This window comes from Notechis scutatus, chromosome 8 (genome assembly GCF_049901735.1).
Source record: "Notechis scutatus isolate UNSWTSFEM ecotype Mainland chromosome 8, rNotScu1.2, whole genome shotgun sequence".
In the NCBI taxonomy this organism is placed as follows: domain Eukaryota; kingdom Metazoa; phylum Chordata; class Lepidosauria; order Squamata; family Elapidae; genus Notechis; species Notechis scutatus.
Genome location: NC_142016.1, coordinates 13,603,217 through 13,627,995, shown reverse-complemented (window position 1 = coordinate 13,627,995; position 24,779 = coordinate 13,603,217). Strand labels below are relative to the sequence as shown.

Here is a 24,779-nt window from a genome sequence, read left to right as displayed (position 1 = left end):
CACCTCCTCCGATCGCCCAGACGACGTCCCCCCCCCGCCCCCTCCCTCCAACATGCCCGAACAGCTCAGCGTCTCGGAGTTCGTGGCCGTCACTTCGGAGGATCTCAGCTCGCCGCTGGCGTCCGGCTTCGCCGCCAAGATGCAGAAGTGCCGGGGCGCGGTGGGAGCGTTGGAAGAGGTGAGTAGTAAGAGGGAGGGAGGGGGGGAGACAAGAGGGCAGAAGGGGGGGGGGGAGAGGCTACTCGGTTCCCCCCACCCCACCCACCCCACCTCACCCCCCACGGGAAGGAGCTCCGGCCGAAGCAGGAGAGAGAAAAGTTTTCTCACTTTCTCTGGAAGTTCCACTTTCTCTGGTTTGCAAAAAAAACAAACACCCAAAAACTTTCCTTTGCGCCGGGAAGAGAGACGCGGCGCTCTGGCTGGCGCACACCTGACCCCGCTGCGGTGTTTGTTATGCTCCCAGCCTGTTTTACCCGGAAGGAAGCCACCTTCCCTTTGTTCAGCGGGGCAGGTAGTAGCAGGTGAGCAGGTCTGCGGCCGCCTTGCCATCATTCGGGTTTGGTTTTGTTTTTAGCGCTCGCTGCCACTTCATTGGGATTTTTTTTTATTTTTTAAAAAAGGTCTGCTTGGGGGCAAGAGACTACCGCCCGCCTTCTCGAGCTATAAACGATCTAGCCACAATTTAACCCTAGCGGGGTGGGCTGACACCCCCCCCCCCAATCCCGTTTAACTGGTTTATGGCCGGTTCAGTGCTGTCGTGCAAACCCGGAACATTGGCTCAATTCCAGAAACTCGGTTAAGTTCACCGTGGGGCAGCTTTCTCTAGGGAAGAAGGAGTCCGACCAAGTTAAAGAGGAACGAAGTTCTTACCAACAATGTTCCACGACCTTATATATATATATAGAATATCTATATTTATCCCTATCTGGGATGAAAGACGTTAAAAGCTTGGGGGTGGGAGGTTTAAGGCATATATACATATACATACATATATACATATACTTTAAACCTCCCACATCTATCTATCTATCTATCTATCTATCTATCTATCTATCTATCTATCTATCTATCTATCCTATCTATCTATCTATCTATCTATCTATCTACTACCTACTACCTACTACCTACCTACCTACCTACCTACCTACCTACATTTAGCTGCCTTAAACGTCCCACTCCCAACCTTTAATGTCTTTCATCCCAAGTCCGGCTTTTAAGGGAAGAGCTTATGTGGAAGTCAGAAATCCTGCTCTGCATGGGGTTTAGAGCTCACACAGCAACCATCCCAGCTGCAAAGCATCACAGCTGAGTTAAGGGAGGTTGGGTTCCCCTTTCTGAGGACAAATAATTGAGAAGATGAAGCTGAAATGTAGGGGAGAAGGCTCTACCCTAGGGGTGTCCAATATTGGCAGCTTTAAGGCTTTTGGACCAACTCCCTGAATTCCCCATCAGTTTCAAAGTTGGACAACTCCGCTGTATGGACTTTAAAAAAATATGAAGCCTATTAAGCTTTTCTTCCTCTAATATCCCTTAAGCTCATTAGATTTTAAACTCCACAGCTCCCAGTTACTTTGCTGGAAAAAAACCCTGCTTACTAAAAAAAATTCTGGTTGCTGTAATTGCAGTGTATGTCAAGGCCTTCCTAACACTCAGCTTTATAGAAATTGGATGGGGCCAAACTAGGAAACCTGCAAAAGGTATGCATGATTCATCTGTCTTGCAGGATTTACACCTCACACTGAATAGTGATGTAGTTTGTTTTGCTGTTGTAGACCAGGCTGTGGGCTTATTAAATATGAGGTTGTAGTCTGTTGTGTCTTATTCAACTACCTGTAGCTAAATCCTTGTTTCAGGTAAAGTGATAATCTAGTCACAAGTTCTGTATATGGGGATAGATAGCGTGTTGTCATAGAATGTAACTTTTCCCAAATTTTTCCAATTCTCCTTTGTGAAAGTGAAATAAGTCTGAAGGGATGAGTGTGAAGAACCACAAACGGAGAGGTGCTTGAGACATCCACTGCATTTATTTGTTTGTTTTTTACAAATAACTCAAGGTGGCAAAGGGAATTGGGAACAGAGACAAGTTGGAGTAGAAGAAGAATTATAACCTATTTTTCCCACAACAGCAGCCCTGTGAGGTGGGTTGGGCTGAGAGAGAATGACCGACCCAAAGTCACCCAGCTGGCTTTCATGGCTAAGATGGGACTTGAACTCAGGGTCTCCTCCTTTCTAGTCTGGTACCTTAACCACTAGACCAAACTGGCTGTCATTTCTGGTCCTTCACAAAAGGTCCCAAGAATCTTGCATTATAACACATCTGCATTATATTTTCCTCTGACTTTTCTGAAATGGGTCAAGGCTACATGGTTCTCTCATGCATCAAATCCTACTGCAGACCAAACCAGCATGAGATTAGCTATTCCTGGTTATAATCCTTCTTCTACTCCAACTTGTCTCTGTTCCCAATTCCCTGAGGTCACCTGAACTCGCTCCAAGGTTATGGGTGACAGGCTTAAGTGATTTTATGCACTTTTGAAGCTACCATTGGGTCATGATGGAATTGGGGGTAAAGTATTGTTGTAATGTTGGTTTGTTAAATTTATTAAATGTTCTGTCCTAGGCCTCCCCAAAAAGCACTAAGTCAATTCGGAGTCTCGACAAAAACCCTCTTTTATTACATTAATGTGAATTTATTTCATTCACAGTCAGCCAACGGCTTGGCAAACAGCCTTGCGAAGGTAGACTAATGAGCTCAGACCTTTATCAACCCTCCCCTTTTGCTTCTCTTTTAACCCTGAATTCTTAACTGTACCTCCAGAACTCCCCCGTCCGAGCCCGAAGGCAGCTGATGACTGCCAGCCTGCCCTGGCCCCATGTCTGCCTCTGATGCAGAGCCCTCGTCCGAGCCTTCCTCAGCCTCCAGGACTGGCCCGGGTTCCTCCCCAACCTCCTCACTACTGTCCGACTCTGCTGCCAGCTCGGCCTGCCTCAGTGGGCCATGACGTTAAATTTGTTTGCTGCCCATCTCCAGCGACTCTTAAGCTTAAGAGAGGTTCACTAATGGCTTGGAGGTGAGAAAAGGGTCATATCCCAGGGACAAAGGAGAAAATAAAGCTTGCCAGGGCATAATTATGTGGTAGGTCGGTGCAAGAGGTGATGTCATAATCAGGCAGATTCCAATGAATCAAATTTGACTCCTGGTAGCATCATGGTTGAGAGATCAATTGCCACTTGAGTTATTTCCAGGTGCAACATGTGCTTTGCTTAAGGGCGGTCCTGTAATGTATTTGATCCAGTCTGTTCTCCTTATCTCTCATCTTTCCCTTCTTCTATTTCCAGCAAGTTTAGCAAGGGTAGGTTTTCTTTGTCCGCACAGCACATAACAGCATTGATGAAGCTTCTTAGATTCAGCGAAGGAAACCCTAATAATATGAAGTTCATATTATTTCTTCCTTCAATTCTCTTGCAGCTTACAGAATGCTAAAATAAGAATTCCCACTTTTGGGACATTTTTCTCTCTGCAAACGAGAAGACTCTCTCTTATCGTTTTCTCCAGTTTGGCTGAGAATTTCTATCACATTTCTTTTGTTGGTGTTTTTGAATTTAGTAGCTGGTTGGAGTGGTGATGGTATTGTATCAGGTGGTCCTTGACTTACAATCACAATTGAACCCAAAATTTCTGTTGCTAAGCGAGATGTAAGTAAATTTTGCTCTCACTTTACGGTTTCTCTTGCCACGGTTGTTGAGTGAATCACTGCAGTTGTTTAATTAGTAACATGGTTGTTAAGTGAATCTGGGCTTCCCCATTGACTTTGCTTGCAAAAGGGGATCACATGACCCCAGGACACTGCAACCGTCATAAATAGGAGCCACTTGCCGAGCGGCCAAATTTTGATCACGTGACCATGGGGATGCTGCAATGGTTGTGTGAAAAACAGTCATAAGTCACTTTCTTCAGTGCCATTGTAACTTTGAATGGTCACTAAATGAACTGTTTGTAAGTCAAGGACAAACTACAATTTATTATTTTTTTTAACTACAAGAGTTTTTCTGCTCTGCAACCTTGGCGGCTTACCTGCCGTGTGTAAATTAGGTGGCAATGAAGTTGCCTTGATACATCCGTTTCCAGATTTCAACCTTTGGTTTTCCTTTCATCATACCGATGGCTTGATTCTGTATGAAAAAAAGTTTACCAGGGTCTCCGGTGGGTGGAATTGTCTGTTTTACCCCTTGTGGACTGGATGGAAGGATGGATAATTGAGAGGGGAGAGAAAGAGAAAGAGGAGAGGAAAGGAGAAAAGAGAAGAAAAAGAAAGACAAAGACACCAGAGTTTTACCATTTTCTCTTTTTAAGGGCTAGAAAAGAAAGTGGCAAAATTCTTTTAGCTCTGACTTTGTTAAAACAAACCAAAAAGTCTCCATGTTGCATTTGTCTCATCAGTGATATTGTGCAGGAGGAGAAGTTCCCATCACAAGCAGACTTGCTGATTGGAGTGGCGAGCTTTGCTGACACAGGACTGAGTTGCAGCAGGCAAACCAATTGCTGCAGAAGTTTGTTTATAATAGAAGTTTATTTATATTCCATCTTTATTGTGTTAATACATCAAGGTGGGGGAACCATATCTTATACTCCTTCCTCCTCTTGCTTTTCTCACAATAACAAACCTGCCAATGGATTGGGCTGAGAGAGAGAGAGAGAGAGAATGGGTGCTGCCTTTGGGATAAACTGGAAATATGGGTTGGCCTTAGGGATGCGTCTGCCACTCTATAGCCTGCCTTGGCTGCCTCTACTTCCCAGTCTGAAAAAGGCCTCGTGGGAGGAACTCCCTTGGCCTGTCCTGCTCTGGAATGTAATGCAAAGAGAGAGAGAAGGCAGGGAGAATGCAGACAGATTGAGAAAGGGCTGTGTAAATGGAAGGCAAGGCGTTTATCCACCCCGGAGGCTAAAATGTATGAAGAATGGTTGCAGGAATTGGGCATGTCTGGTCCAGGGTGTGAAACTCGATTTCGTTGAGGGCCGCATCAGGGTTGTGTTTGACCTCGAGGGGCTGGGGTGGGCGTGGCCAGGGTGGGTGTGGCCGGCGTGACGTCCCTTGTGTTGGGAGCACCCTCTGCCAGTGAAAACGGAGCTCGGGAGGGCCACGTGCAGAGCAGAGGTGGTATTCAGCCGGTTCTGACCAGTTCTGAAGAACTGGTAGCAGAAATTTTGAGTAGTTCGGAGAACCAGCAAATACCACCTCTGACTGGCTCTGCCCCCATCTCTTCTCTGCCTCCTAAGTCCCCGGTTGGGTCTTCTTTGGTTGCCCTGCACAGGAGAACGGAGCTGGGAAGCAGGTTAGTGGGATGGGGATTGACAGGGATTTTGCAGTAACCTTCCCCTGGGGTGGGATTCAATTTTTTTAACAACTGGTTCTGTGGGCGTGGCTTAGTTGGTGGGTGTGGTTTGGTGGTCATGTGGCTGGCTGGGCGTGGCCAACTCAACATCACTCACATCGAGGCACGCATCTCCTCGCCTGGCCTCTCATGACTGTGGGGATGCTGCAACAGTCGTAAGTGTGAAAAAGGGTCATAAGTCACTTTTTTCAGTGCCACTGTAACTTTGAATGGTCACTCCACACAAGCAAAGTACCAGCAAAGGAAGGGAAAAAAACTCCAGAGAAGTTCCAGAGACAGGAAGTCTAGTCCTGCCAAGAATGTAATAAGGGTTAACGGAGAGGCAGTTTCTGTAAGCAACACCAGAATGTTTCCTTCCTGCCTTCCTTACAGGATTAGGCCAGTAATTTCTTCTAACAACCGGTTTTCCGAACTGCTTAGAATGTTAACAACCGGTTCTAGCAAATAGGTGCGAACTAGTAGAATCCCACCCCTGACCTTCCCCCAGGAGTGGGGAGGGAATGGAGATTTTACAGTATCCTTCCCCTTGCCACACCCACCAAGCCACGGCCACAGAACTGGTAGTAAAAATTTTTGGAATCCCACCACTGGTGCCGAGGCCCTGTGGGCCGGTCCTCTGCTGTTTCCAGGGCAGCCCCATGGGCCAGATCTAAGCACCCTGCAGGCTGAATCCAGCCCGCAGGTCTTGAGTGTAACATCGTTGGTCTAGTCCAGTGTTTCCTTTCACTGTGGCAACTTTAAGATAGATGGACTCAACTCCCAGAATTCCCCAGCCAGAATGGCTTCCTGAGGAATTCTGGGAGTTGAAGTCCACAAGTCTTAAAGTTGCTAAGGTTGGGAAACACTGGTCTAGTCTAATGAAAAGAAGGTTTAGGGGTGACATGATACCGGTAACAGTGTTCCGATATTTGAAGGTCTGCCACAAAGAAGAGGGAGTCAACCTATTTTCCAAAGCACCAGATAGGCAAAGACAAGGGGAAAAAATGGATGGAAACTAATCAAGGAGAGAAGCCACCTAGAATTAAGGAGAAACTTCCAAACAGTGAGAACAATTAACCAATTGCTTGCCTTCAGAAGTTGTGGATGCTCCATCGTTGGAGGTTTTTAAGAAGAGAGTGGACAGCCATGTGTCTGGAAATGGTGTAGGGTTTCCTGCTTGAGCACGGGTTGGACTAGAAGACCTCCAAGGTCCCTTCCCATTCTATTATTCTGGTACTTCTTGGCCACTTAATAAATGCAAAACCATTGCATTGCATTGGTGAGAATGTCAGAATTTACCTTCTCCTTTGAACAACATTTCATTGATAGAGTGAGTCACTTTCCTCACCCCAGCTGAGTGTTGCTTGGGGGGAAAATAGGTCAGAATTGGGTCTAAGTTTCTTTTATCCAAATGCAGGTGAGATCAAGCAATTTGTTTGGAAGGAAAATAAAATAGGGAAAGGGCAGCATCACATACTGCCCTCTCCCTTGGAGCGCCTAGAAGGAAAAGTAGAATATGAATGTGATCAATAAATGTGCTCAAGCATTTAATCTTTGATTTAATTTGAAACATCTGTTTCGACATATTCGATAAACGGTCTCTGTGGCATTTCCCCTTCTCCTTTTTCACTCTAGCAATAATTGAGTGCTAAACATCCGGTATGTTTGAAATTGTGGCAGTATCTTGACATGGGCTTGCAGCTTTCTTGCTGCAAATGTTTATTTTAAATTATGTGCATTAAGTTTATGCAAGAACTGGAAGAGGCTGGTGGAAGGACCGAATTGCCTTTTCCTTCTGGTGTGAGAAACAGTCACTGTTGGGGTTGAATTTCAGGAGTTGCTGTTCTCTTGCCATTGGGTTAATTCAGAGAATGGCACTCTTCCATCTGTCAAATGGCTTAGTTTGTTTATACCCCATGGTATAAAAAGGAAGGCTGTATCTTTAATGTTTTTTAACCAGGACAAATTGCTTCAGGTAAGAATTTATGCATATGCACATGGAGGCAGTCCTTGGCTTACAACCATTTGTTCAGATATCAAAGTTACAACGGCACTGAAAAAAGGTGACTTACAACTGGTACAACTTAAGCCCATTGTAACATCTCCACAATCATGTGATTCAAATTCGGGCACTTGGCAACTGGCAGGTGTTTAAAATGGTTTTTAGCGTCCCGGGATCATGTGATTGCCACATAAGATTTGCCCAGTTGACTTCCAACATGCAAAGTCAATGGAGGAAGCTAGATTTGATTAACGACCGTGTGATTCACTTAATGACTGCAGTGGTTCATTAACAATCGTGGTTAAAAACATGGTAAAATTGGGTGCCACTCCCTTAAACAACTGTCTTGCTTGGTAGGACATGTCAAATTTTTCAACTTTCAATTTCCAAACATTAGGGGTGCTCAAAAGTTGTGACATGCCTTGGGGATTGTAAAGATATTTTGGTTACTTTAATTTAGATGTGTGTGGTGAGTAACTCATAAATATCATAACTTTTTAACATTTTTTTTTGTTACATTGGGTAATAGAAATTATATCTAAGGACTTTAATCATTTTTATTAAAATATTTTTAAAAAAGGAAGATAAAACGAATACAAACTAATACAAAGGGGAAAAAACAAAGCTAAAAGTTCAGGAAAAGAAAAAAAAAGTGAAAACAGTAGAAAAATAAATGCAATGAAGTAGTTTCTGATCTTCTTTACAGATAGTTATAACCACTATTATAAATTTATCTCTTACTCTCTGGTTAGAACACAACTCTCTTCTTTCTGTAATCTATCCTGTCTAACCACCAAAACTGTAAATCATAAGATTCCTGGCAAGAATTTAAGTTAATCTCTTGTGAACCGGGGCTCCTCTGGGTATGTTTGGATCACAGTGCTGATTTTCTACAGATTGCAAGTATATGCCTGCTCAGGATAGTACCTCTAACCGAAACACATTGATTAAGCAGGAGTTTGGGGAAAGCAAATTTAAGGATTAAGAATTCTTAAACCTCCAATCAAAATCCAATGTAATCCTCTCACTTCACCCTGTTGCTTGTCCTTCTTGTTATCCGATTCTATTCCATTCCATTCCATTCCATTCCATTCCATTCTATTCCATTCCATATTTTCTATTCTATTCTATTCTATTCTATTCTATTCTATTCTATTCTATTCTATTCTATCTACTCTACTCTACTCTACTCTACTCTACTCTACTCTACTCTACTCTACTCTACTCTACTCTCACTCCACTCCACTCCACCCACTCCACTCCACTCCACTCCACTCCACTCCATTCCATATTTTCTATTCTATTCTATTCTATTCTATTCTATTCTATTCTATTCTATTCTATTCTATTCTATTCTATTCTATTCTATCTATCTAGTCCAGTCCAGTCCAGTCCAGTCTACTCCCATTCCCATTCCCACTCCCATTCCATCCTATCCAATCCTCCCCTCTATCCCATCCCATTCCACCTGTCTCTTTTCCACCCTTTCGTTTTTCTTTTTTCCTCCCTTGTCTTTTTATCTCTTTCCCCTTGTCTTTCCCTCACTTTCTCTTTCCTCCCTCTCTCCCTCTCCCTCTCCCTCTTTTCTCTCTTTTTCTTTGTCTCCACTGTCTTTTTTTTCTCTTTCCCTCCTGCTCCCCTTGCTCCCCTTTCTCTGTCACTAAATTCTGCTGGAGCCACAACTGCAGATCCTCCAGGGCAGAAAAAAAGGGAATGGCAAGATCTGGTAGGGAAGAGAGGCACCATCACTCTACTTACCTCTTTAAATATCGATTCCCTGCCAGTGTTTCTCTTTTAGTGCCTCACCTGCTCTACCTCAAAGAAAACACTGTCCTTCCAATTAAAAAAAAATGAAGATAAGGTGAGAGGAATTGACATTTGCGGAGGAGGATTGGCAGACAGAACAAGAGTTAAAACATCTGCATGATGTTCTCCCCATCAAATCCTGTTACTTAACCAAGGAAAGCAGATTCTTGCTGGCAGCTGAAACTAGACAGACAGGTATCTTCTAGGTAATTATGGATTCAGCTCTCACCTGGCCCAGGCTACATGACCTATGGTGAAGGATTGTGGGAGCTGTAGTTCAGAGCCTCTGAAAGGCACCTCATGACCGGTTCTTGCATAATAGCACACACTATTTTCGTAGACTATCATTCATTTTATGAGAGGTGGATATTTTCTTGAGATAGGGCCCGCAAGCCAAGGAAATCACACAACATTAGGATCTGTGATGACCCAGGGTGGAATACAAAACAAACACAGACACAGAAAACAGGTGATGCCCCTTTTATTCCTTCAGTTTGCTTCCAAGCTCTGAATATCTTTGATGGAAGACAAAAAACACTACCACACAAACAGTTACACAAGAATGAAAAATGCAACACAAACCAGGCAAGATAAGGGATGGAAGACGTCCACAGATATCAGAACACACACTAGGGAAGGACGCCAAACTCAGAGAGGAACAATAAGCTAGAGATATTTCCACGCTTTGTTTCCAGCATTCGCCCATACGTAGGTCCATCCTCTTATTCAGTTGTCACAGCTGCAGCCCATGAAGAGGATCAAGGCCCTCTCCTCCCAAGGAGACCACGTCTCTCCCTTATCCTCTCCTCCCTGCGTGCCCTAGGATGGAGAGGGGGATGGGCCTGGGTCCTCCTCTGACTGCCCAGCCGGCCTCTGCCCTTCCCCAACCTCCTCCACAACCTCCGGAGCCACACTTCCACTCCCTGTCGGCTGTTCCTCCTCTCCCTCAGAGTCAGTCTCCACCAGGGGCATGACAGGATCTCTGTGAATTATTCAGCAACATCCCTTTATTTTTAGTACAGTAGTCCTCAACTTACAACAATTCATTTAGTGACCATTCAAAGTTACACAGGCACTGAAAAAAGTGACTTACGATCTTTTTTTCATATTTACGAGCATGTGATAAAAATTCAGACTCTTGGAAACAGATTCATATTTGTGACCGTTGCAGTGTTCTGATTCCCTTTTGCGACCTTCTGACAAGCAAAGTCAGATTCACTTAACAGCTGTCTTACTGACTTAACATCTGCTGGGATTCCCTTGATAATGGGTGGCAAGAAACGTTGTAAAACTGGGCAAAATCCCCTTAACAAAATGTCTCACTTAGCAATAGAAATTTTGGGCTCAATTGTAGTTGTAAGTTGAGGACTGTCTGTATTCAGAAACAGGGATCCCTTTTTCCTCCATATCAGCAGTATCTGAATAAAACCAATTTATTTCCCTTTGCCAGGGATGTCAAACTCAAGTGCTTAGATCCGGCCCACGGGGCTGCACAGAAAACAGCAAAGGACTGGCCTGTGGTGCCTTTGCCAGGCGAAAACAGGCTCCCGACCTCCATTTTCGGCTGGGATGGCGTCCTGCAACCCATTGCCAGTGAAAACGGAGCTCGGGAGGCAGAGGTGGTATTCAGCAGGTTCTGACCAGTTCTGGAGAACCGGTAGTGGAAATTTTGAGTAGTTCGGAGAACTGGCAAATCCCACCTCTGACTGGTCCCGCCCCCATCTATCCTTTGCCTCCCGAGTCCCAGCTGATTGGTTGGGTCTTCTTTGGTTGCCCTGCACAGGAGAACGGAGCTGGAAAGCAGGTTAGTGGGGCTGGGGAGGGAATGGGGATTTTACAGTATTCTTCCCCTGCCACGCCCACCACGCTACACCACGCCCACCAAGCCACGGCCATAGAGTGGGTAGTATATTTTTTTGAATCACTGTCAGGATGGCCACATAAAATGGAGATGGGGAGCCTGTTTTCGCTGGCAGGGCCACCACAGGTGTCTCTGACACGAGTGATGTCAAGCTGGACATGCCCCTCTTGCCATGCCCCCCCACCCCCACCCCAACCCTGATGTGGCCCTCAATGAAATCAAGTTTGACCCCCCCCTTGCCCTACACAGTACTGTGTGAATAAATATAGTCATATCAAAAGTCTTATATCACAGACTTTGCCACATATATGCACCCCAATCGCACTGTTCCATTTTAGGGAATTGCAGCATTATGCAGAATACAGGAAAGGAGTTGGAAATAGTAAGCTGAGGAAATCAGAAGCTTGAGCTAAGGAAAAGGAGCGGAAGCAACTAAATCTATTTCACATTATTTTATAATTGTTCGGTATTTAGAACAAAGGTTTTTAAGGCTCAGAATCTCCATATTTGGCATTGAGAGGGTGCCCTTAATCTACCTGTCCCCGGGGGCCACATAAACTTACCGACTTTTGGGATAAATATTTATTCTGTCACCCAATGCCATAGAGAGCAATTGTTTTGCAAGATTCCAGATGACCTGGGATTTTCTAGGATTTGTGTGTTTTTATTTAATTGCTCAGTTGCGTTAAACTGATCCGTACACTGTCTCTGGCTCTTTGAAAAGAAAGTTTCCACTGTTTAATACCACAGCTTCTGGATACTTTAGGAATTGCAAATAAGTAAATAACACTGAAAAAGCAAGTTGCTTCTAAATCAGTGGGCTCCAACCTTCTGGGCACCAGGGACCGGTTCTGTGGTGAGAGGTTTTTCCAGGACCAGTGGGTGCATAGTTTTGCATGCTGCCTGTATCCTGGCTTTGCTTGTTTGTATGGCCTGATTGCTGGCATGCCATGACCAATGCTGGTCTACAGACCACTTGGTTGGGTTGGGGACCCCTGCTCTCAATCATCATGTGATTTAGATGTGTATGAAGTTTGCAACACAGACTCTAAATTTGTAATGCTTAACTGTGTCATGAATTAATCATCTGTCTCTCCATTGTCCAACCCCGCTGTCTCTGGTTTGGAAATAGGATTCTGTGTATGTAGATGGTTGAATATTAAGGAGACTGGGCGAAGCCTGTTTCTTACTATCTCTCCTGCACCAAAAAACAATTAACATTTTTTTCCCATAGGCCAGTTTTTCAAGGAGGATGGGGCAGTTTTAAGCAGAGGGGAAACTTTCTACACAGGTCCTTTGCTTTACTGTCTCAAAGGAGCTTTTTCAAGAGGCAACTGGACTTTCTGATTTTTCTTTGAAGACGTTTCGCTTCTCAACCAAGAAGCTCCTTGAGAGCTGAAGAAGCTTCTTGAATGAGAAGTGAAACATCTTCGAAGCAAAACCTGAAAATCCAGTTGCCTCTTGAAAAAGCACTTTTGTGACAACCATGACCTGGATGACTGAGAATCTCCATAAACATTTTGCTTTGGCTGGTTAGAGTCCACAATTTCTACAATTTCTACAGAACGCATTTGGCATTCTGGATGAACATTTATTTAATTTTATTTTGGCACCGCTGGGCACTCTGGGCAGTTCTCAATGTACTACAAACACTGCCCATGTACTAACACTATGTACCGGGAGATAATTTCTTGGCAGAACATGTGACTTTGTTCTTTTCCCCCCTGCCTGATCATTGTTCCGTTGGGTCCTTTGTGGTTGCACAATTTTGCATTTCTGTGTGTATTCTACATCTCTGCTTGGAGTTGGATTAATTTTCCTTCTCTTACACATCTTCCATTTTGTTTCTTTTCTTTCTTATTTCTGTTGGCCTGATAAACAGGGATCTGCAAACTTGACAACTTTAAGACTTGTGGACTTCAGCTCCCAGAATTCTCCAGCCAGCATGACTGGCTGAGCAATCCTGGGAGTTGAAGTCCACAAGTCTTAAAGTTACCAAGTTTGTAGACTATAATAAAGCTATAATAAAGATTTGATTTGATTAGAAGGAGGAAGTGTTATTTCTGTTTATCACGAAGGCTCCTGTTCATCATGTTGATTCAAAACTAGAGAAAGATTTGGAGACAGAATTTTAGAAAGATTTTAGACCTAGACAACCTAGAACTACGCCGCCTTCAGCCCAACCTAAGTGTAGTACATAAAATTATCTATTGAAGTGTCCTACCTGTCAATGAATACTTCAGCTTCAATCACAACAATACAAGAGCACACAATAGATACAAACTCAAGGTAAACTGCACCAAACTTGATTGCAGGAAATAACGACTTCAGCAACAGAGTGGTCATTGTCTGGAATACTCTACCTGACTCTGGTTTCTTCCCCAAACCCCAAAAACTGTAACCTTAGAATGTCTACTATTGACCTCACCCCTTTCCTAAGAGGTCTGTAGGGGGGTGCATAAGTGCACCAATGTGCCTACCGTCCCTGTCCTACTGTTTTCTTCTTATTCGTATCCATTTCATGTATTCATAACCATGTTTATACTTATACCTGTTATCTAATACCTGCTTGACAAATAAATAAATAAACAAACAAACACAAATAAATAAATAAATAAATAAATAAATAGTCAAAAGACTCTATTTCAAAATGAAACACTGTGTCTTACCTACATGGAACCTGAGCTCTTGACTCCCTTTTAGTAAACCAGGTGAGTCTTTACCTGCTTACAGTTCCTGGAGAGCTGCATCACATGCTTCTCTTATTGTTTTTGTGTTTTCTGAATATGCATTGGCCCTAAAAGAAGAAGAATGAAAGTTGGAAGATCTGGGCTTTCTTTGGATGGGCCTGCCAACAATCATTAGCTGCTCTAAAGATCCCACCCAAATTATGGTCTAGGTAAGATGGAAGGAGATCATGATACGCTGAGTGAACATTAATAAGAATTATGGATGTGCCAAAGCGGTAGTCTGTTCTTGTTTATCATGTATTGATGAGAAAGAAATTGATTTGAATATTTGGGGGGTGGGGAAGGCATTGAGTGAAGGAGGAAACATTTCCATTAAACTCCAATGCAAGTGGTATGGTGTTTACCTTACAATGAAGTTCAAGAGAGGATCTTGATGCTCTCTAAATTTGTTTTCTTGCAGACATTTCATTACCAAATTAGGTAATATCATCAGTGCACTGGTGATATTATCTAGTTCAGTAATAAAACATCTATGAGAAAACAATGAAGCTCAGAGTGCATCAAGGACCTCACCGTTCAGTCCTGAGCTACAGATGTTCTTTTCTATCAATAGCGGGGGAATTTGTGAGCATCTTGTCTTCATTGCAAGTATTTGGAAATCTCCCAGGCTGCCAAGATTTCAATTAAATTCCAAAGGGATCACCAAGAAGCCCATCCCATGGGGCATTTGGAGATTAGTAACACCTGTTTCACATACCTGCTGACTTTAACCTGACTGTGACTTTTCGTGCTATTCTTCTCGTTTGGCCAGCATAAACCAGAGTTTTTTTCCAGGTGACCACAGAGAAGTACTAAAAACAACTCGCTGGCACCTGTCACCTGTTGTTGGGGGCAATTTTATCCTTGTCTGCATGGTATGGTTGACTGGGGAGAGTTAAGATTCACTCAAGACTAGGGCTATTTGGGGGGGGAAACTACTCTTTTAATCTCTGCCTTTGAGTGGATCAGGATATTTGTATGACACTCTCCCCCTTTTGACCCTTATTAAGCATGTCATGCAAACAAGACCTCTACAATATTGGGATCAATTTGATATGGCTGTTGTATGATGCTTATGGGTCATCAGGATTTCTCATGTAGGCTGTGCTTTCTAATAGTTTGATCCATGCAATAGCTCCATAGTGTAGGCCAGAGGTATCCAACCTTGGCTGCTTTCAGATCTGTGGCGTTCAACTCCCAGATTTACCCAGCCAACCATTCTGGGAGTTGAAATCCACAGATCTTAAAGCTGCCAACGTTAGACATCCCTGATGTAAGCCATTTGACTCTAATCATAAAAAATGATCAATAGTTAATATCCCTCAATGTTTTTTTTTTTTGTCTAACTTGGATCCCTCTTGGAAATGCACTTTTGTAGAATGACTTAATGGCATTTGCAATGCAGGAACTAGATTTTTTTTTAAAGCAATTTCTAATGGCCTAGTGGCGTTAAACTTAGATTTGTTTGGAGGTGAGGCTCTTATCCTAGACGCTGCACATTCCAAGACTGAAGAGTGTTTAGGAAATTTACCAGGTCTTTCTCTCTCTCCCTCTCTCTCTCCCCTCCCCTCCTCCTCAACAATAAAGTTAGAAGATCTCATAACTTTCTAGGCTATTAAGTTTTACTAGCAATTTTCAAGCTCTATCTGAATCTCTTGGGCAACTTCCCACATCCTTGTTCCTTTTGGTTCAATGCACTGTATATCATTAGGTGTATGTTTTTTTTAAAAAAACAAACAGGGTAGTGATGGTGGTAAAAGCAATGTAAAAGAACTATTTTTATGCCACTTTCCATTTCCCACCAATGACAAAAATGAATGACCCTCCAAAGAGGGTCCAGATGCAATGTCCAGATGCCAATTCATAGGCGCATTGAGAAATAGTTTTGCTATTATCTCAACTTTTGGGGAATCTTGAGCTTTTGGAGGAAAGCGGGCGCTTGCTGACTGTTGAAGGAGAATTCCATGCATGCCTCAACTCTTCCTATCAGGAAATGCGTCTGGGTACTCATAGCCTCCCAGGTTCTAGGGGGTGCCTTCCATCCAACTGACTCTAGAGATGCGTTGCCAAGTTCAGTAAGGTGGCATATTTTGAATCGGCCTGAAAGTGCAGTTTCTGCGTTTGCTTTTCCTTGTGATGATTCAAATTCCTGGAGGTGGAAAACCAATGACCGGACAGAATGTAGAAGGCATGCCACATTCTTGGCAACTGGTAATTCTTGGAAAGGAGTTGAGGCTTATAATCCTGGATTGACCTTATTTCCGTTTATGGGTTCCTTGGCCTGGCAGCTGCCCAGACTGCCCACTGTTGAGAAACCTGTGCCAGCCTCTGTCTTGCTCCCCAAGGATTTCCTTTTGTTTATTTGTGAGTATGTATTACGCTCCTCCTAAATTTAGATTACGTTGCTGTCATTCTTGGGCCAGGTTTCCTTGCCAATTGGCGGCTTGTATGCTGTACCAACTGGTACTCGCTTTATTGAGATGAGAAGATGGAGAATGGACCCGTTGATTGACTAGTGTCCATTATGCAATAGAGAGAGATAGAGAGAGATGCTGCCAAAGAGACCCTATTTTTGAAACTTACTATTCTTGCTGGCAGGCAAAGTCCATTTCGAATGGATTCAAGGCCTTTCCTGGAAAGCAAAGTGTAAATGGGATCCTTGCACAGAGAGTTCTCTGGGTCTAATAGAATTGAATAGAAGGGGGTTTTGTAAGGACATCTGCAGCTGCAGAGCTGATGTCCCTCTTCTCTCTCTTTCCGAAGAAAGCCTGTTTTTCTCCTTTATTCTGGATCTCATCTCTTGGGCTGAGTCATTTGTCTGGGGATGGGTGCCCAGAGATTCTCCACTGCAGTGGATCACGCCAGCTGCCTGGCTTGTTTTCTGTTGGCAGGACCATCCAAGACAACAACGGAAAGTCCCTAAGATGCTCCAAATACAACATGTACACCCCAATTTTCATTTAAGTGAGATCCCTTTTGAATTATCGATGATTACCGTAAGACTATCAAACAAAGGCAGTTTCCTGATATTGCAATTATTAGTCTGTTTTACCTTAACCTCCTTCGTTTTTAGATTTGTGCAAGTCGTTATTCACAAAAAAGGATAATGTAGTTTACTTTATTGTCATTGCACCTCGTATAAACCAGTGTGTCTCAGTCTTGGCAGCTTCAGCTCCCAGAATCCCCCAGCCAGCATGTTGAGAAACAGAATAACAGAATAGAGTTGGAAGGGAACTTGGAGGTCTTCTAGTCTAACCCCCTGCTCAGTGGTTAGAGTGCAGTACTGCAGACTTACTACTGCTGACTGACTGCAATTTGGCAGATTGAATCTCACCAGGCTCAAGGTTAACTTGGCCTTCCATCCTTCTGAGGCGGGTAAAATGAAGACCCAGATTGTTGGGGGCAAGAGGCTGACTCTGTAAAACCGCTCAGAGAGGGCTGTAAAGCGGTATATAAGTCTAAGTGCTATTGCTAAGCGCTATTGCTATGCCCTTCCAGACAAATGGTTATCCAGTCTCTTCTTTAAAACTGCTTCAACCTCTTCTTTAAAATTGTTGTAGGTGCTCCAATTCCAGTGTTGGAGCACCTACAACTTCTGAAGGCAAGTTGTTCCACTGATTAATTGTTCTGTCAGGAAGCCCTGGAAGAGACCCTTTAGGATTGCTCGACGGAGGCACAGGGGTACAAGCGTGCCCAGATTGGAAAAGATATTTGAAAACTTGGAAGTTATCAAGGAGATTCCACATAACCTTCGACTTACACCCAAAATTGGGACCAGGACTTCCATTGCTAAGCAAGGCAGTGTTTAAGTAAGTTGTGGCCAATTGTGCAACCTTTTTTTTGCCACAATTGTTCAGCTAATGACAGAATCATTAAGCGGATCTGGTTTCCCTGATTGGCTTTGCTTGTTAGAAACCAGCTGGGAACATTGGAGATCTTGTGACTCTAGGAATCTGCAACCATCGTGAATACATGCTGGTTGCTAAGCACCTGGATTTTCATCATGTGACCGTGGGGATGTTGCTATGGTCGTAAGTGTGAGGCTTGGTTCTAAGTCACTTTTTTCACTTGCGTTATAACTTCGAATGGTTGCTAAACAAATGTTTGTAAGTTGAGAGCTACATACAGTATACTACATATACAAGAGCTGTGGTGGTGCAGTGGTTAGAATGCAGGACTGCAGGCTCCTTCTACTGGCTGCTGGCTGCCTGAAATTTAGCACTTCAAATCTCACCAGGCTCAAGGTTGACTCAGCCTTCCATCTTTCTGAGGTGGGTAAAATGAGGACCCAGATTGTTGGGGGCAATAGGCTGACTCTGTAAAACCGCTCAGAGAGGGCTGTAAAGCGGTATATAAGTCTAAGTGCTATTGCTAAGCGCTATTGCTATGCCCTTCCAGACAAATGGTTATCCAGTCTCTTCTTTAAAACTGCTTCAACCTCTTCTTTAAAATTGTTGTAGGTGCTCCAATTCCAGTGTTGGAGCACCTACAACTTCTGAAGGCAAGTTGTTCCACTGATTAATTGTTCTGTCAGGAAGCCCTGGAAGAGACCCTTTAGGATTGCTCGATGGAGGCACAGGGGTACAAGCGTGCCCAGATTGGAAAAGATATTTGAAAACTTGGAAGTTATCAAGGAGATTCCACATAACCTTCGACTTACAGCCAAAATTGGGACCAGGACTTCCATTGCTAAGCAAGGCGGTGTTTAAGTAAGTTGTGGCCAATTGTGCAACCTTTTTTTTGCCACAATTGTTCAGCTAATGACAGAATCATTAAGCGGATCTGGTTTCCCTGATTGGCTTTGCTTGTTAGAAACCAGCTGGGAACATTGGAGATCTTGTGACTCTAGGAATCTGCAACCATCGTGAATACATGCTGGTTGCTAAGCACCTGGATTTTCATCATGTGACCGTGGGGATGTTGCTATGGTCGTAAGTGTGAGGCTTGGTTCTAAGTCACTTTTTTCACTTGCGTTATAACTTCGAATGGTTGCTAAACAAATGTTTGTAAGTTGAGAGCTACATACAGTATACTACATATACAAGAGCTGTGGTGGTGCAGTGGTTAGAATGCAGGACTGCAGGCTCCTTCTACTGGCTGCTGGCTGCCTGAAATTTAGCACTTCAAATCTCACCAGGCTCAAGGTTGACTCAGCCTTCCATCTTTCTGAGGTGGGTAAAATGAGGACCCAGATTGTTGGGGGCAATAGGCTGACTTTGTAAACCTCTTAGGGAGGGCTGTAAAAACACTGTGAAGCGTTATATAAGTCTAAGTGCTATTGCTGTACTCTCCTAACAGAACAATAAAAAGCATTGTGAGATTTGCACTGTGCTGCAATGCTCTGATTCCTTCCTTCCAGTCTGATTCCTCTTGAAGCACTTAAGGATCTTGCACTGCTGGATAATAACACCTCAACCGACAGCTTGTCTCCTCTGTGCACCTGATCCACCTGGGAGAGACACCCCTCCCTGGATCCTCCTGCAGCTCCTCTCACAAGATCAGGCATGCCAAGACTTCTGCCTTGCCCAGGTGAACTCTTGTCATGTGAGGTACGGGAGAAACTGGAGGCTGACGCAGGTAGTTTGGGTCAAATTCTACAGCCCCTCTGACCTTTTTCCAGGCAATGAATTTCAGGTTCAGCTCCAGGCAAAAGAGAATTGGCAGCAGATGAGGAAGGGTTTCTTTGCCAGAGTCCCTGCTAGTTGGAGTATATCGGTGTCTTTCCACCTTGGCATCTTTAAGATGTGTGGACTTCATCTCCCAGAATTCCCCAGCCAGAATGGAGAAACACTGGAGTAAATGCTTATGCAGAATAACGTAAATTAAGTCTAATCTGGTGTTAAGAATTTAGGACTTTCAAAGCTGGCTGGGGAATTCTGGAAGTTGAAGTCCGTCAGGCTTAAAGTTGCCAAGGTTGGAGACCCCTGCTGCAGGGAATATCCAAATTTACAGTTCTGATTGGGAAGTGGAAAAATATTTCAGAAGAGGCCAGTGGCATAACAGCCTCTTTACCACAGCCAAGGAATAATATGGACACACATCTACGGAATTCCCAGCTCACATTGAAAGAGTCTCCCTGCCACGATGGCATGGATTTTTCTTAAATTCTTTTAGTGAACCCCAAGAATAGCCATTATGTGAGAACCTCCAGGAATTGCTCTCCAAATCCCAGATACAGATAGTCCTCAACTTACGGCCACAATTGGGACCGGAACTTCCATCGCTAAGCGATGCGGTGAAGTGCATTGCACCCAATTTTGCAACCTTTTTTTTTTGCCACAGTCGTTAAGCGAATCATCAAAGTCATGAAGTGAATCAGGTGGTGGTGGGGGCAATAAGCAAATCTGGCTTTCCTTGTTGACTGCTTGTCAGACGCCCCCTGGGAAGGTCATACATGGCAATCACGTGACATCACGGTTGCCAAGGGCCCAATTGCCAAGTGCCCAAATTTTGATCAAGTGACCATCAGGATGCAATATGCGAGGATCATACGTCTTTTTTCCCCCAGCCCCATCATAACTAAATGGTTGTTGAATGAATGGTTGTAAGCTGAGGCTATCTGACAGGGAGTGAGAGTGGCTCCGTTGGCTGTGGAAGAAACTGGGGAAGGGCAAAGTCTGGCTGGGCAGAGTAGGGGAGAGGTAGAGCAAGGCAGAGGGAATTCAGAGGAAAACCCAGGCCCACCCCTTCTTCATCCTAGGGTATGCAGGGAGGAACGGAGAAGAGAGCAACGTAGGTTGCATGGCTTGTGGGGAAAGAAAGGGCCCTGATTCCCTTTATTAGCTGCAGCTGGGAACACAGTGTATAAAAAAGGCAAGCTGCGTGCAGCAAGCTGTTGGGACCAAACGTGACTTTATCTTGTATCATCATGGCTTATCTGTGTTCCTGGTGCCTTTCCAACTGTGTGAGTTTTGCTGTGCTTTCAAGTTTGAAATTCCTGCTCCTGCCCTGCTAAACTAATTACTTCAGTTTGGTTTGTTTGGATTTTAAGTTACAGTTTGTGTGTATCTTGGTTTGGACTGAATTTTCTACAGTCAAAGGCTGTTCCTTTTTCTCCAGCCAGAAGATAACCTGGACATTGAGGTCAAAGTTGGAGATAATAAAGGGACTCTTGTTGCTTATTGGACTGTGTTGCCTTTGTGCCATGCTCTGGGTCATCACAGCCCCAGATGTGAAATCTCCAACACAACCAACACTTAAACCACAGGAGGCAGGTGCATGAGTGAATTCCACATGTTTTACTAGTTTTAACACTCAACCCTGCATCTCTAAAGAGAAAGGTAAAAGTTTCCCCATCCAGTCATGCCCGACTCTAGGGCCCAGTGCTCATGACAGTTTCTTAGCCAAAAGAGCCAGTATTGCCCGAAGACATTTCCATTATAATGTAGCTGGCATGATTATACACGGAGGTGCACAGAACGCTGTTATCTTCCCACCAGTGATACCTATTATCTACTCGCATTTGCATGCTTTCAAACTGCTAGGTGGGCAGGAGCTGAGGCAAGGAACGGGAGCTCACCTGATCACACGGAGCTCAGATCTCGAACCCGGCTGACAGCTTTTCAGCTGACAAGCTCCGCATCTTTAACTCCTGAGCCATTGTACCTGTTTTCCCTGCATCTCTACCAACCAGTGGTGGGATTCAAAAATTTTTACTACTGGTTCTGTGGGCGCGGCTTGGTGGGCATGGTATGGCTTGGTGGGTGTGGCAGGGGAAGGATACTGCAAAATCCCATTCCCTCCCCACCTCACTAACCTGCTTTCCAGCTCTGTTCTCCTGTGCAGAGCAATAAAAGAAGACCCAGCCAATCAGCTGGGACTTGGGAGGCGGAGAATAGATGGGGGCGAGGCCAGTCAGAGGTGGGATTTGCCGATTCTCCGAACTACTCAAAATTTCTGCTACTGGTTCTCCAGAACTGGTCAGAACCTGCTGAATACCACCTCTGCTACCAACATCTAAAATCAGGAGCCAAAATGCTAAAATTTCATCAGATAAAAGGAGGCCATCGAAAAATGGTTACTGTGCAAGTTCTCTCTCCAAGCTGACTTTCCCAACGGTGGGGAAACCATCTTCTCTTATTCATTACTGCAAATGTTATCCCTTGTTTGACCCTAAACAATGATGTTCCCTCCTGCCAAGATTACACTCCTCAAGTATTTTCCAGCACTGTTATCATGACTGAAGCTTCGCCAAACTGCAATTAACTCTTCGCTGATTCAAGCCTTTCCTCCTTTCCCCCCTACTATCTCTTGTATAGTTGGGCCTATTGTTGTTTAGAGCAATGGTGCAAAACCCTTCAGTTTTGAAAGGTTAGGGTACATACAGGTAGGCCTCGAGTTATGACCACCATTGAGACCAGCAGTTTCAGTTGCTAAGCAAGACAATTGTTAAGCCATGCCCAATTTTATGACTTTTCCCGAACAGGGTTGTTAAGTGAATCACCGATGTCAAGGAATCATATGGTCATTAAGCAAAGCTGGCTTCCCCCATTGCCTTCGCTTGTCGGAAGCCAGCTGGGAAGGTTGCAAATGGTAATGGGCCTGTTTCCAGCTTCCAGAGAACCTCCAGAGCCCAGGGAGGCCCTTTTTGCCCTTCTGGAGACTCGAGGAAAGCCTCCGGAGCCAGAGGAGGGCAACACCACCACCCCACTGTGGTGCAGGAGGCCGACTAGGCCATGCCCACCCACAACCGGGCAGAGAACCCTTGGCTAAAATTTTTGAAGCCCACCCCTGCTCAGCCTCCCATCCTTCCAAGTAAAATGAGGACCCAGATTATTGGGGGCAGTATGCTGACTCTGTAAAACCACTTAGATGGGGCTGTAAAGCACTGTGAAGCGTTATATAAGTCTAAATCCGTGATGGCACACCTATGGCACGTGTGCCACAGGTGGCACTCGGAGCCATTTGTGCCAGTACGCGAACTTACCTCACTGCACATGCGCGTGCCTCACAGCTGATTTTCGGCCTGTTTGAGGCCTTTTTCGGCCTCCCAGAGGCTTGAGAAGAGCCTTTGCAGGCCAAAAAAAATTAGGCCTGTTTCATCACTTCCTGTATTTCTGGAAATACCAGAAGTGACCAACTGGGCCCATTTTTCGGCCTGCAAAGCCTGCAGAAGCTTTCCTCAAACCTCTGGGAGGCCGAAAAAGGCCTCAAATGGGCCGAAAATCAGCTGGGAGGCGCAGTGCAGGTAAGGGGATAGGGGTAGAGATTGTGCCGCATGCACAGGGGGCATGGGGGTGTGTGCATTTTCTTCTGGGTGCTGGCACACAAGCGCGCGAGCACAAGCACGCACACAATTTTTGGCACAGAAGCCCAAAAAGGTTAGCCACCACTGGTCTAAATGCTATTGCTATCCTATTGCTAAGTTGGCAAGGAGATGGTGACAGATACACACTCTTGGATTAAACAGCTAGGGTGGTTCCAGATTTCATTTTGTGTGTAAACTCCTCCACTAATTAAGAGAATACTTGTGACATACAGTTCTGTGAAGATATCACTATGATTTTTTTTTTTGTTTTTTTTAAGGGCTTAAATTAGCTACATTAACCCAACATTTAAAAGCTTTTGCAATTTTCCCCTTTTTGTATTTCAGAGTTTGGATGGAGACCAAGCCATTCTTCAGCGGATCAAGAAATACGTGAAAGCGATTCATGTTTCTGGGCTCAGTAAGATAATGCTCTTTTATCAGCTGGTGCATCAGCCTAGAAGGCCATCTGGCTGATCACCCGTGGGAGGGGTGTGGGTTTGTGATGTGCCATCTGGCTTTGTAGATACAGGCTCGAAAGCAGCTGTATGTTAAGCTGCATGCACCAAAGCCAGCGTGGCTCAACCTTGGCAGCTTTCAGGTGTATGGACTTCCAACTGGGAGTCCCACGCTGGCTGGGGAATTCTGCGAGTTGAAGTCAACAAGTCTTAAAGTTGCCAAGGTTGGAGACCCCTGCTTTAGAGATTCTGCTGGAGGGTTTGAGAGTTGGAATTATTCTCCTGCTTGGTGGGGGCAGTTTTTGCCTAGGGTCTTTTTCAACCTTGGCAATGTTCAGAAGTGTGGACTTCAACTCCCAGAATTCCCCAGACAGTGTGGGACTCCCAGTTGAAGTCCATACACCCGAAAGCCATCTGGCTTTGTAGATACAGGCTTGAAAGCAGCTGCATGTTAAGCTGTATACACCAAAGCCAGCTTGGCTCAACCTTGGCAGCTTTCAGGTGTATGGACTTCCAACTGGGAGTCCCATGCTGGCTGGGGAATTCTGGGAGTTGAAGTCCACACTTCTGAACATTGCCAAGGTTGAAAAAGACCCTAGGCAAAAACTGCCCAAGGAGGAGAATAATTCCAACACTCATACCCTCAAGCAGAATCTCTAAAGCCGGGGTCTCCAACCTTGGCAACTTTAAGACTTGTGGACTTCAGCGCTCAGAATTGCCCAGCCAGCATGACTAGCTGAGGAATTCTGGGAGTTGAAGTCCACAAATCTTAAAGTTGCCAAGTTTGGAGACCCCTGCTCTGAAGTAAAACCTCCCATTTGCAGCCTTTTGCAGCATCCTGAGTTCACACGATAGTAATTTTTGGTGGTTTTTTTTTCTTTCTGATTTCTGGCATTTAATTCTGGTTTCTGGCCAAAAAAAAAAGGCCCACTGGGGAAAATGAATTCATTTAATGATCACTTCATTTGCTTAATATTGTAAAATTGGATGAAGTTACGTGATACTTATTTAACAATTGGCATGAGTAAGGGTCATAATTCCAGGCCAAATTATGTACTAACTCAAGAACTACTTGTAGTCTCTCATTGATTAAATCAGCGTTTTTCACGCTTGGCAATTTTAAGAGATGTAGAATATTGTAGATATCAAATCCCAGAATTCCCCATTGGAGAATTTTGGGAGTTGAAGTCTACCCACCTTAAACTTTAACCTGGAAATAAGGAGAAACTTTCTGACAGTGAGAACAATCAACCCATGGAACAGAAGTTGCCCTTGGAGGTTGTGGGAGTGCCATCACTTGAGACCT

At 44.4% G+C, this 24,779-nt stretch overlaps 1 protein-coding gene across 1 annotated transcript in view; it reads left to right on the top strand.

Annotated features, from left to right (window-relative positions):
• ASAP3 (ArfGAP with SH3 domain, ankyrin repeat and PH domain 3) overlaps positions 1-24,779 on the top strand; it is a 98,630-nt gene that overhangs the window by 821 nt on the left and 73,030 nt on the right. The window contains exons 2-3 of the mRNA XM_087970702.1: positions 1-178; positions 23,364-23,436. Coding sequence (XP_087826828.1) covers positions 53-178; positions 23,364-23,436 — 199 coding nt within the window. The 5' untranslated portion in view covers positions 1-52. The remainder of the gene's footprint in view (positions 179-23,363; positions 23,437-24,779) is intronic.